The sequence below is a fragment of the Buceros rhinoceros genome, unplaced genomic scaffold (genome assembly GCF_000710305.1).
Source record: "Buceros rhinoceros silvestris isolate BGI_N320 unplaced genomic scaffold, ASM71030v1 scaffold3432, whole genome shotgun sequence".
NCBI lineage: Eukaryota > Metazoa > Chordata > Aves > Bucerotiformes > Bucerotidae > Buceros > Buceros rhinoceros.
In genome coordinates, this window is record NW_010400603.1 from 157,573 (window position 1) to 168,318 (window position 10,746).

Here is a 10,746-nt window from a genome sequence, read left to right on the forward strand (position 1 = left end):
CCCTCCTTTTTCTTGTATCATTTTGGGGCTGACAAGGCTGCTATTAGCAGTGTGTAACATCGGAATCCAGGAGAACTGGCTCCAGTTTGGGGTTCTGCTGGTGTGAAACGGTGATGTGGATGAGTTTTCTTCTTAACCATTTCTATTTTGAGTTGGATAGAAGCTTTTCTATCCCAGCGCTCTTTCTCCAGCACTGTTCAGAAGGAAATCCTTATGAAACACTAAAGAACCAGGCTTGGCTTCAATGAACTTTGTGATACGCAAAGATCCTAGATTCTTTCAGTCAGTGAGGTAGGATTGTCCTGAGCTGAACATTAGATCCAGGCTGTTATGTTCGATGACAACCCATGAACTAATCCTTCATGAGTATCTAAGTATCTGACTTCGTAGTAGTCTATCTGACTTCGCTGCTCGATGCCTTTGTGTCCTCTTCTGAGGACATCAAGATACTGACTTTATTTGGAACAGATTCTAATTTTGAATGAAAAAGACCCCAAAACATAAAAGTTCTAGTTGTATTTCTATGAAAAGTATGAATTTTAAAAGCAAATAAAAATATTGCTTTTTTAACGAAAAGTTTTCACTTTCTTGTTATGAAAAGTGAGCTAGAAGAGGATAAATCAAGCTAACAAGAGAAAACAGAGGTTAACTATTTTTTCTTTTTTGTGTTGTTCTCTAAAAGCTAATAGAAAAAACAAGCATATACAGAAGGATGAAATCTGGAAACAGGGACGGTTTCCCAAGGATCTGTGTGGAAGTATTAATGAGCATAAATGGATTGGATTAGGAAAGCTAAATGTTGCTAGAGTTTTCAGAGACACAAAAGGCGATGAGCAGGTTTCTGCAGGTACACTGGCAACTAAACTAAGAAAGACCAGGAAAAATGTGGGGCAGCTGCTGAAATAGCAAGTGGGCTAATGATGAGGAAAATGGAATGGATTAACACACCCAAGACTTTCTGTATCCCAGCCTTTGCAGGCAAACAGTGTTCCTAGGTTTGCCTCCCAGGTCTTTACACATTGCAGGAAAGTTTGAGGAAGAGATACACTACCCTTAGTAGAGAGGAATTAACAAGGGACAAGTTAGTTAACGTGGGTGTTACAGTTCAGTGCAACAGGACAGGCTGCATCTGAGTGTGTGGAGAGAGCTTCTCTAGGCCGTTTTAAAGCCCTTTCAGCACCTTTGAAAAATCATGTGGGTTGGCTGATAACTGATAAAAGGCAAATGTGATATCTATTCAGGAGCAACATAAACACTGAGATATTTTCTCAGTTTTGAAGGATAACTTCCTTCAAAAAAACGTAGATATATATACTCATATGAGGATTAGTTTCAGGTTCTTTCTACATATAGCTAATGGAAAAAGCAAAATAAAAAGCTATGCTATCTTCTTTCAACTTTTGGAAAAGTTGTGTTTCTATTCAGACTTGATGAATGTTCTCAAGTATAACTTCTCTCTGAAGAGGAACAGCGATTTTGTTTCAGAAGGTTTGTTACCACACTTTTCAGTTAAGTCTTAGTCATAATACACAAGAGAGTATTAGAGACTGATGTCAAGCTGCAAAGTGCTATAAGCATGACAAATCTTCATTTTTATTCTCAGAATTGATTTGCTTTTGAGGAGATGTGATATCCTTCTGTCTCTTCCCTTTGGCATTTACTGACTTGGGAATGTTTCGTATTTTCCCCTTATTGAGTAGCAAGTGACATGTAGTACTATTCCTGAATATTTTTTTTTAAAAAGCCACTTCTACAACAGGAAACAATTAAAGAAGACATTTGTGTGTCAGCTGCACAGATGCACTGTTGTTTATTTTATAGAAAAAACCAGGAAAATATAAAAATAAAACCATTGAAAAATCTGTGAAATATTTGGGTCTTTCTCCAACTAGCTCTGAACATCCACATAACCCAGGTGAACCTGGATTTTGGTCAACTGAGAAATCTGGAGTAGGACTTGAACTAAAAAATTAACAAAGAGATTTAATTAGTCCTTTGTCTTGTAGGTATAACATCCATACATTATTGCAAGGGTTATACTACATTTATTAGACATTCTGTTTATTCTTTTTCTTAACATATTGTTATGTTGGGGTTCTTGGTGAATTCCAAGAAAAGGCTTATTTGTTTTTGACCTTTGAGTCCCTGACTCCTTAATGAGCAGTAATACCGAGGGGAAAAATCCGGGAAGTGAAAGTCAACATCAAAAAACAATGACTCACTGAGTTAGCAGCAGAAAACCGAGTGGATGTCCCCAATCCAGTTTACATAGAATAATTAATGTCTCTGCAAATGGATCACTTACAACATGACACTAAAGTATTTTGGGGTGTTTAGTCTAATACATCAGCAGCAATAACATGTCATAATAAAAAATTGCCAAAGTAAATTAATTCATGAAGTCATAACTATGCCCTGGCATGAACAATAACGTGTAAGTAAATGACTCTGACTCAAGAATGGCAGTATCTGACAGCTGAGCACTTTGTCCCTTTGGAATGATTCAGTGTGTAAAATTAGGAACCCAGAGTCTCCTGGCAGTCAATGAAAGCCATTGAGCTTTCCTGGGGATTGATACTGGAAGTACTCATGCTGCAGAAGGCCACTTCCTGTGAGTAACTAACTTAAACTGGGATATGTGACTTAATTCCTTCTTAGTTTGCCATAAATGGGTATAAATGAATGTACAAAGTTCTGAGCACATTCTAGAGGTATATCATCTCACTTAAGCAGAGCTCATTCTTTGTAATATACTGTGCAGAATAATCATACAGTGTTACAGTAGCAGATTTATGAAATCTCTAACAAAGGAAGACATGTCATCTGGGCAGGGATTTAGGTTCCATACCAAAATATCTCTTTTTAGATGTCTGCATGGGTGCCAGTGACTCCATTCAGTTGCATGAATGTTTGGAACACTCTAGTACAGAAAACAATATATATATGTAATTAGATAACTAAAGAGATAACTATTGTTCATAGAATCATAGAATGATTTGGGCTGGAAGAGACCTTAAAGATCATCTAGTTCCAACCCCTTTCGCTAGACCAGGTGTCTAAGCTGCATGCGACCGGGCCTTGAACACTTCCAGACACGCGGCATCCACAACTTCTCTGGACAACCCGTTGCAGTGTCTTAGCACCCTAACATTAAAGAATTTCTTCCTTATATCCAATTAAATCTACCGTCTTTCTGTTTAAAGCCATTATTCCTTTGTCTTATCACTACACTCCCTGATGTAGAGTCCCTCCTCATCTTCTCTGTAGGCCTGAAAAGGCTGCTATAAGGTCTCCCTGGACAGAGAGAGAGAAGAAATCTTTGATACATTAATTACACTGGATACCTTACTGACACCTATAACAGGGGCTTAAATAGTGGCCTACAGCTACACAGACAGCTAAAATACGGGAGCATTAATCCACAAGTTTAACTCCACATACGGTTTCCATTGTCTGCTCAGCCAGAAGAGATCCCAGCCTTCTTCAGCTCCTCCTACAAAGGAGACTACCTAACTAATAGAGACTAGAACAGCTCTTAATTGATTCAAAGAGAATAAAATCAGGAGTATGGGGATGGAGACCTGAGGAGAGAGACCCTTGTTCTGGAAGAAAAGCGTGAGATCTGAGAGTGGGTAAGGAAGAGGGAGGATGTCTCTCTGTTTAGTCATTGCCCGTCACTCCCTGCCCGTAACTTGGAGACCTCGGTTGTCATTTCCGGTTTGGTGTTACATTGATCATTAATCCAATGACTATTTAAGGTAGACAGCAGACAAAAGCCTGTACAGAAACAGATCTCCATTCATTGTCTCACCTAGAACAACAGAGTGCAGAAACCTTTTTGCTTGATGTCTTCTGTGTTTGTCCCCACTGCTGCCTACTTACATATCCAGTTTCAAGAGGATGGGATAGAATGTGCCCTGATCCAATTCTATGCTGTATCTTGGTAGTTAATAAACTCTCCTGGGATGCAAGTGGTCATAGTTTAGAGATTTTGAAATTCAGAGTAAGTCTTAAAGCAGAATCCTGCCCTTAAATTGCTTATTAGTCTGCTATTTTGGAGCTTAGTCTATGAAATTTTTCCTGTAGCAGGTAAAATATTTCAAATGATATATAAGAAAGCCCTTGGGTAAAAGATACATCATGAATAAATGATAATGGTCAACATGAAATTCTATTCACAGGAAGTATTATCAATCAACATGAGTGACTATCGTGAGAGATTTAAGGCCGAGACTTTTAAAAGAGCATAAGCAATCCATTTCCCTTCAATTTTTGGCAAGAACTGAGGATATATATAACCTAAACTGTTTTAAAAATCCTAGCCTAAATTCTCAACAGAGTGAAAAATACAGGACTTGATATTGCATTCTGCTGCTCACAGGATGGACCGATGTTGATATGTGTATTCCTTGCTTTATCAGACCTTCCCGCGTCTTAATACCTCTGGGGAACTGATTCTGTCAGGAAGATTCTGATCCTGACCAACAGTTGCCATAATATTATGTTATTCTGGGTTGTGATCAAGGAGAGCAAACAAACTTGAAAAAGAAACTGGCTTTAAAACATATTCTCAAGCCACAGTGCCTAGGACTAGTTTTTGGAAACTAAATTCTGAGTTTTGAACAACATGGAAGTTGTTAAATACTTCAGCAAGACCATATCAATAACCAGAAGTGTTGTTGTGACAATAAATGCAGACATTTACTGAGAAAAATGCAGGAGGAGAAAAACGGACAAATTCTCATGCTATTTGAAATTGTTCATTTTTGTTTAATGGTATTATCCCACACTGAAATGAAACCACCACCTTCTCTGAGAGCATTTGAAACATCAGAACTTTTTGCAGATGATATTCTAGTTTTACCAGGCACTATTCCAAAGCTGGTGAGAGTCAGTGAATGTTTTCTTGGTATTACCGGGCTTTTGAGTTGAGTGCATAACAAGGAGTTTGTACCTGTTTCCAATCCCTAGCTAATAACATAGCTCTTCTTTTACATCTGATAGTATTCACTCGTTTGTAAGTCATCTACCTGTACCAAAAGTGCTGCAGAAGTTTCTAAAAATACATGAGACAGTATTTTCTGTATGAAGACACCACCGTAATACTTTGAGATTCTTAGAAGACAGTTCTATTGAGGGAATCAGGGAAAAAAAAAAGGTCCTAAGAGAAATCCTTGTGGTATATTATTCAGGATGGTGACTCCAGAAGGATGCACAAATTTCAGCAAGCAGTATTTAAAGCAGTATATGAAGCAATGTGAATTAAGTTAGGGAATGGGGGAAGTTTCCAGCAAGTTCGTTATTTACAGATAGATAATTTTGTTTGCCAAATTACTGAGCATCTTCTTCCTGTTCTACAGGCAGAATTCACAGCCATGAGGGACCAATACATGAGAGGCGGAGAAGGCTTCATTATCTGCTATTCCATCACAGACCGTCAATCCTTTCAGGAAGCTGCTGAGTTTAAGGAACTCATTTATCGTGTACGGCACACCTATGACATCCCCTTGGTGCTAGTGGGAAACAAAATAGATCTTGAAGAGTTCAGACAGGTAAGGAACTTCTCTGCTGTTTTTGACTCCATTTTCCTGGCTACCTCAGGGATTTCTGTAGTATATGTTGTACAATATTACTGAGAATTATTAGCAGAAGATGAGGTTTAACCAAAAAGCAACACACTAGAATTGGTAATAAATGAAGGATTTAGCAGTATTTTTCATTCTTATGTTATGGATCTTAACCTTGGCCAATAACATCCAAAAATTCTTTGGTTTTACTTGAAAAGGAATCCCACTCTTTTTGTTGGAAGTTACGCATCTGTTCAACATGGAAAATAATTCGGTCAGAATCTTTGTGGCAAAACCCCCTGTTTTCTTTCTAAGTTACCAGCCATTATAATACAGATTTATTTTTCCGTAAATGTACTAGATTTAATTAAAGGTTTCTTCAACTCAGACGGAGTTAAAACAGAAATACCTACAACATAGTCTTTGCCTGAGAAGCCAGTGTCTGTGTTGTTAGAGTGTTCAGGTAAGATGGGAGCTTGGAGGACTTGAATTCAGTTTGATTATATTTGAGCCACCACCACTCATAGCACAGTAGATTTCTTTGTGAGGGCATTGACTATGGTTCTCAAAGCCTTTAGTAATCTTTGCTCCCTCTTTTCCTTTTCCTTCCTCTCTGCTTCCACCTTGCTTTTTGTGTTGACGTGTGTGTGTGTGCGCAGGAGTGAGGTAGAGAGAGGCCATCCTAGATACGGCTTGGTTGTGACCCAGTACTGAATGGAAAACAACCTTAAACACGGACTCTGAAAAGTGGAAAAAAAACCCCAAATCTTCTCATATAGGAATCTTAAAACGTTCTTTTTATACACTAAGATTATTTTCGAATGACTCACTTCTGAGCAGACATATGTAACAGCTAAATAAAATAGTAGTTTTCAGTTTGTTAGCATCTGCTCTCCCATGATCCTGTCTACCCTTTTCCACTTAGCCTGTCACTCTTCTCCTGATTTCTTTGTCTATTTTCTTCTACCTGAAGAAAATTCAAGGCAATGTTAAGCCAGAATTTACTCCTGAAGATCTGATGATGTACATTTAAAACTTCACATCAGTTTCCAAATAATTGACTTTCTTCCTAAATCAGGCTGTGATAAAACCTTAATGGTGACAATCCAGCTGCAGTTTAACACACAGCTTGAGGCTTCAAACAACAGTGCCGTGTTCAACATGCAGTACAATCTGTGCAGCTTCTGGGGTACATATGTACCAGATGGGGAGGGGTGTGGATTCAGTTGTTCTGCTGAGAGAACAGGACATTGCAGCTGATCCCAACAGAAATGGGATATGATTGATTACCTACAGTCACCTATAAATTAGGTTCTCAGGAATACCCTGTTGATAGGAAGCCTCTCTTCCAGTAAAACTTGGCCCTACTTCTTTCTGATTGTATGTTTTGGTGTGTTTTTTTATTTCAATCACTGTCAAAGTAGATAAAAATATACGCCTGATTTAAATGTTTTGCATGCACTTGATGATCTTGTGTGCCCTCCCAAATAGGAAAATTAGTGAGCATAAATGTCTGAATTGGATATCACAAACAGCACTCAAGATTAAAGGTCATGGGGAGGTTTTTGGGAATTATATTAGAAATTATGCCTTCGACGTGACAGACACACAAAAAAAACCTGTTATACAAGGATGTCGTTGAATATCCTGCCTAAATGTGTATCAAAGCAATTCCAAATCATGGTCCTGTATTTTTTTAAAAACCTTCAACTTCCAGTAATCCAGGATATAGTCTTCAGAATGTTTTCTTCCATGAGTCCTCTACAACTGTCAACAAGTCGGCAATGTAAGAAGGGTTTTCTTAGATATTCTGCAGCCCAGATTTTGAGCCCTTACATCATGACACCCTTACATCAAAGACTACTCAGGTAATACAATGCAGATCTTCTCCTTTGAATAAAGCACTTGAATATGTCTACACAAGCAAGTAGCATGAATCTACAGGAGCAGAACTGTAGAAAAAAACAGTGTATTCTGAAGTCCACATTCTGGGAATTTATTTTTAACTTTGGACTAGCTGTACTCCAGGGTTTTCTCCATGACTGACTGGTGCATATCTTCATTTAAATTTCATCCATAGTTCAGGTCACTCTCTCAGACACCACTCCACAATCCAAAGCAAAGCATGGTTAAGTGGAGGTGATTAGGAGATACCGCTCAGAGTGCCTCTCTGACCTATCGTAAAGCACTGCTGTGTGGGGGAACATCTCTGTGCTCAACTTCAAATGCATGTTAATGGACTTCAGCAGCTCGTTGTTTCAGAACTGGAACGTGAGTTTGTGCTGTCTGGTTAACAAACAATGAAGTAAGTTCTAACTATCCTTACTTGTTAGGTTAAGAAATATCTAAGTAACTTGATGAACTGAAGAAGGTGGAATGAAAGGAATCTTTTCAAGGTCATGTACTGTAGTTACAGCTTCATTAAAAGCACTCGGATGAACTAGGGTGGTGCCAGCTAATTCTGGGGTGACATACAACGATGAGATGACTATGTATGGCAGTAACATATCAATGAACAAACAGTGAGGTACAATAACATACCAGAGTCAAACTATTGTGAAATATTAGGTGTCAGAATGCAATTAGCCAGATTGGAATTTGGCCAGGGTACCAGGGGTAATATTGTTGCTTTGTTTAACGACATTTTTCTCCTATGAAATTCATTAAAGCTACTGTAATGTTATTCATAGTTTTTGGAAACATTAAGTTCAACATTCCCAGCCATCATTTCCATTTAATGATAATTCTGCAACAATCAGGCAGGCCGTAGCAGCTCAGTCAGACAAAGCTCTTGTTTGAAATGCAATCCCCTACACAGTACCATTAATGATGTATGTCGCTTGCCTTAAATCTATCAACAAGACTACAAGAATAAAACTAATCTGCAATTAAAATTTTGTGTTAGAAGAAACAATGCTGAAAAACAAAACCCATAAGCTTATATTTTTAAATGTTTTTGTTTTCTGATGGCTTCAGTGAAATTGTTGTGGTTAAGTATGCCTGTCATTTTAACATCTTAAGAAATGCATTTGTCTGTACTGCTTCTTAAAACAAGTTTTAATTACATTCATCAAACTAAAGAATAAACACTTTCCATTTTCTCTGAAACAATGTTAGGGAACAACTGTGTAAAAACTGTGGGGAAAAAAATAGAACTCATTACCTTGATGTGCATATCCAGTCTGGTGGCAAGGCTCCCTCCATCCTCCATTCCCTTCCACCCATTTGTACTTCAGCTGCATCCAGTCCTTTCTATCCTCGTTCTGTTTTGCACTCAGAGATTCACCAGGAAAGTGAAGGTGCATGAATGGTTATGGCACTCATCTATGTCCATTCCTGGAGTTTTAGCCATTGCTCTAAGAAATAATTAAGTATTATATATCTTTTACATGATAAAAAAATAGAGCCATTTAAAAAATAGAACTCTAAGTACTTCATTGGATAACATTTTAATTTCAGTATTTTTCAATATTTAAGTCACAGAGTCACAGAATCACAGAATGCTTTGTGTTGGAAAGGAACTCTGGCAATAATCTAGTCCAACCCCCCGCTAAAGCAAGTTCACCTAGAGCAGGTTGTGCAGGGTAGTGTCCAGGCAGGTTTTAAATATCTCCAGAGGAGGAGACTCCACAACCTCTCTGGGCAGCTGCTTCTGGGGCTCTGTCACCCTCAAGTAAAGAAGTTTTTCCTTATGTTTAAATGGAACTTTCTGTGTTCCAATCTGTGCCTGTTGCCCCTTGTCCCGTAGCTGGGCACCACTAAGAAGAGTCTGGCCCCATCTTGACACCTGTCTTTTAGACATTGATAAACATTGATAAGATCCTCTCTCAGCCTTTTTTCTCCAGGCTAAACAGCCCCAGGTCTCTCAGCTTTTCCTTGTAAGAGATGATCCAGTCCCGTCATCATCCTCATAGCTCTCTGGATTGTCTCCAGTAGCTCCTTGTCTCTCTTGAGTTGGGAAGCCTAGAACTGGACATAGGATTCTAGATGTGGCATCACTAGGGCGGAGTAGAGGGAGATGAGAACCCCCCTTGACCCACTGGTCGCAACTCTTCTTTAATGCACCCCGGGATAACATCGGTCTTCTTGACCACAAGGGCCCATTGGTGGCTCATGGGCAACTTATTGTCCACCAGGACTTCCAGGTCCTTCTCCATAGAGCTGTTTCCCAGAAGGTCACCCCCCAGCCTGCACTGGTGCATGGGGTTATTCTTCCCTAGGAGCAGGACGCTATGCTTGCCTTCGTTGAACATAATTAGGTTCCTCTTTGACCAGCCCTCGAGCCTGTCCAGATCTTGCTGGATGACAGCAGAGCCTTCTGGTGTATCAGCCATTCCCCCCAGTTTTGTATCATCAGCATGTCATCAATAAAGGTAGGCTTTTCATGTCATTAGAGTCTCAGAAACTTTTCAGACCAGATGATGTGAAGAACTATATACAATTTTACTCCAGGTAAGTTTTCTTGCTTTATCCCATATGAACATCTGGTTCTTATAGCAATTTAAATTCCATGTAATAGATAAATGTCTCATTAAAACTTATTAATTTTTTTAAAATACAATAAACAACTGATCCTATTTGGGCTCATGCCATACTAATGCTAAATTGCTGCTTTTAATTAAAATATTTTATAATAAAAACATGTGGCACTGCTGAAAGTTTATTTGAAAAACAAAATCCATAAAACTTTGCCTATTGATCATTGCCAGATACTACATTCAGCAATTCAGAGGACAACTAACTACATAAACACCTTTGAACAATGTGCTGCGGTTCTGAGCTGAAAAGAGTACTTTATAGCAGTTTTTTCAAACTTTTCTTGTGGATGTGAGAACCCCTCTGGAAATTCTGCCTGTGTAGAAGTTGCATAGCCTTCATGGAGAAGTTTTTCCTATGCACTCTTCTTTGACCCCAGAGGAATTAACTGCGAGCTCAGTCTAGTCTATGTTGATGTCCATTGAGTCCAAGGTTAAAAGGGCAGCTTACGCTTCATTCAGCTCTTGGCCTCTGGGAAACCTGTCATCAAAGCTGTTAGTTTTGCCAGTATGGTCTTGGTCCTGAAAAAAATGATGCAGTTGTTTATCCTTCCACATATAAGTTGTCTTACTGGTTTGAGCACAAATCTGAGCAGGATCAATGCTTGCAAATGCATTTCCTTCCTTCTCTTCTTCTCTTTCCC

General features: G+C 38.8%; 1 protein-coding gene across 1 annotated transcript in view; it reads left to right on the top strand.

Moving 5' to 3' along the window:
- Positions 1 to 10,746, top strand: part of RIT2 (Ras-like without CAAX 2) — a gene marked incomplete at its 3' end in the record, with an annotated part of 98,892 nt that overhangs the window by 83,349 nt on the left and 4,797 nt on the right. The window contains exon 4 of the mRNA XM_010131931.1: positions 5,361 to 5,552. Coding sequence (XP_010130233.1) covers positions 5,361 to 5,552 — 192 coding nt within the window. The remainder of the gene's footprint in view (positions 1 to 5,360; positions 5,553 to 10,746) is intronic.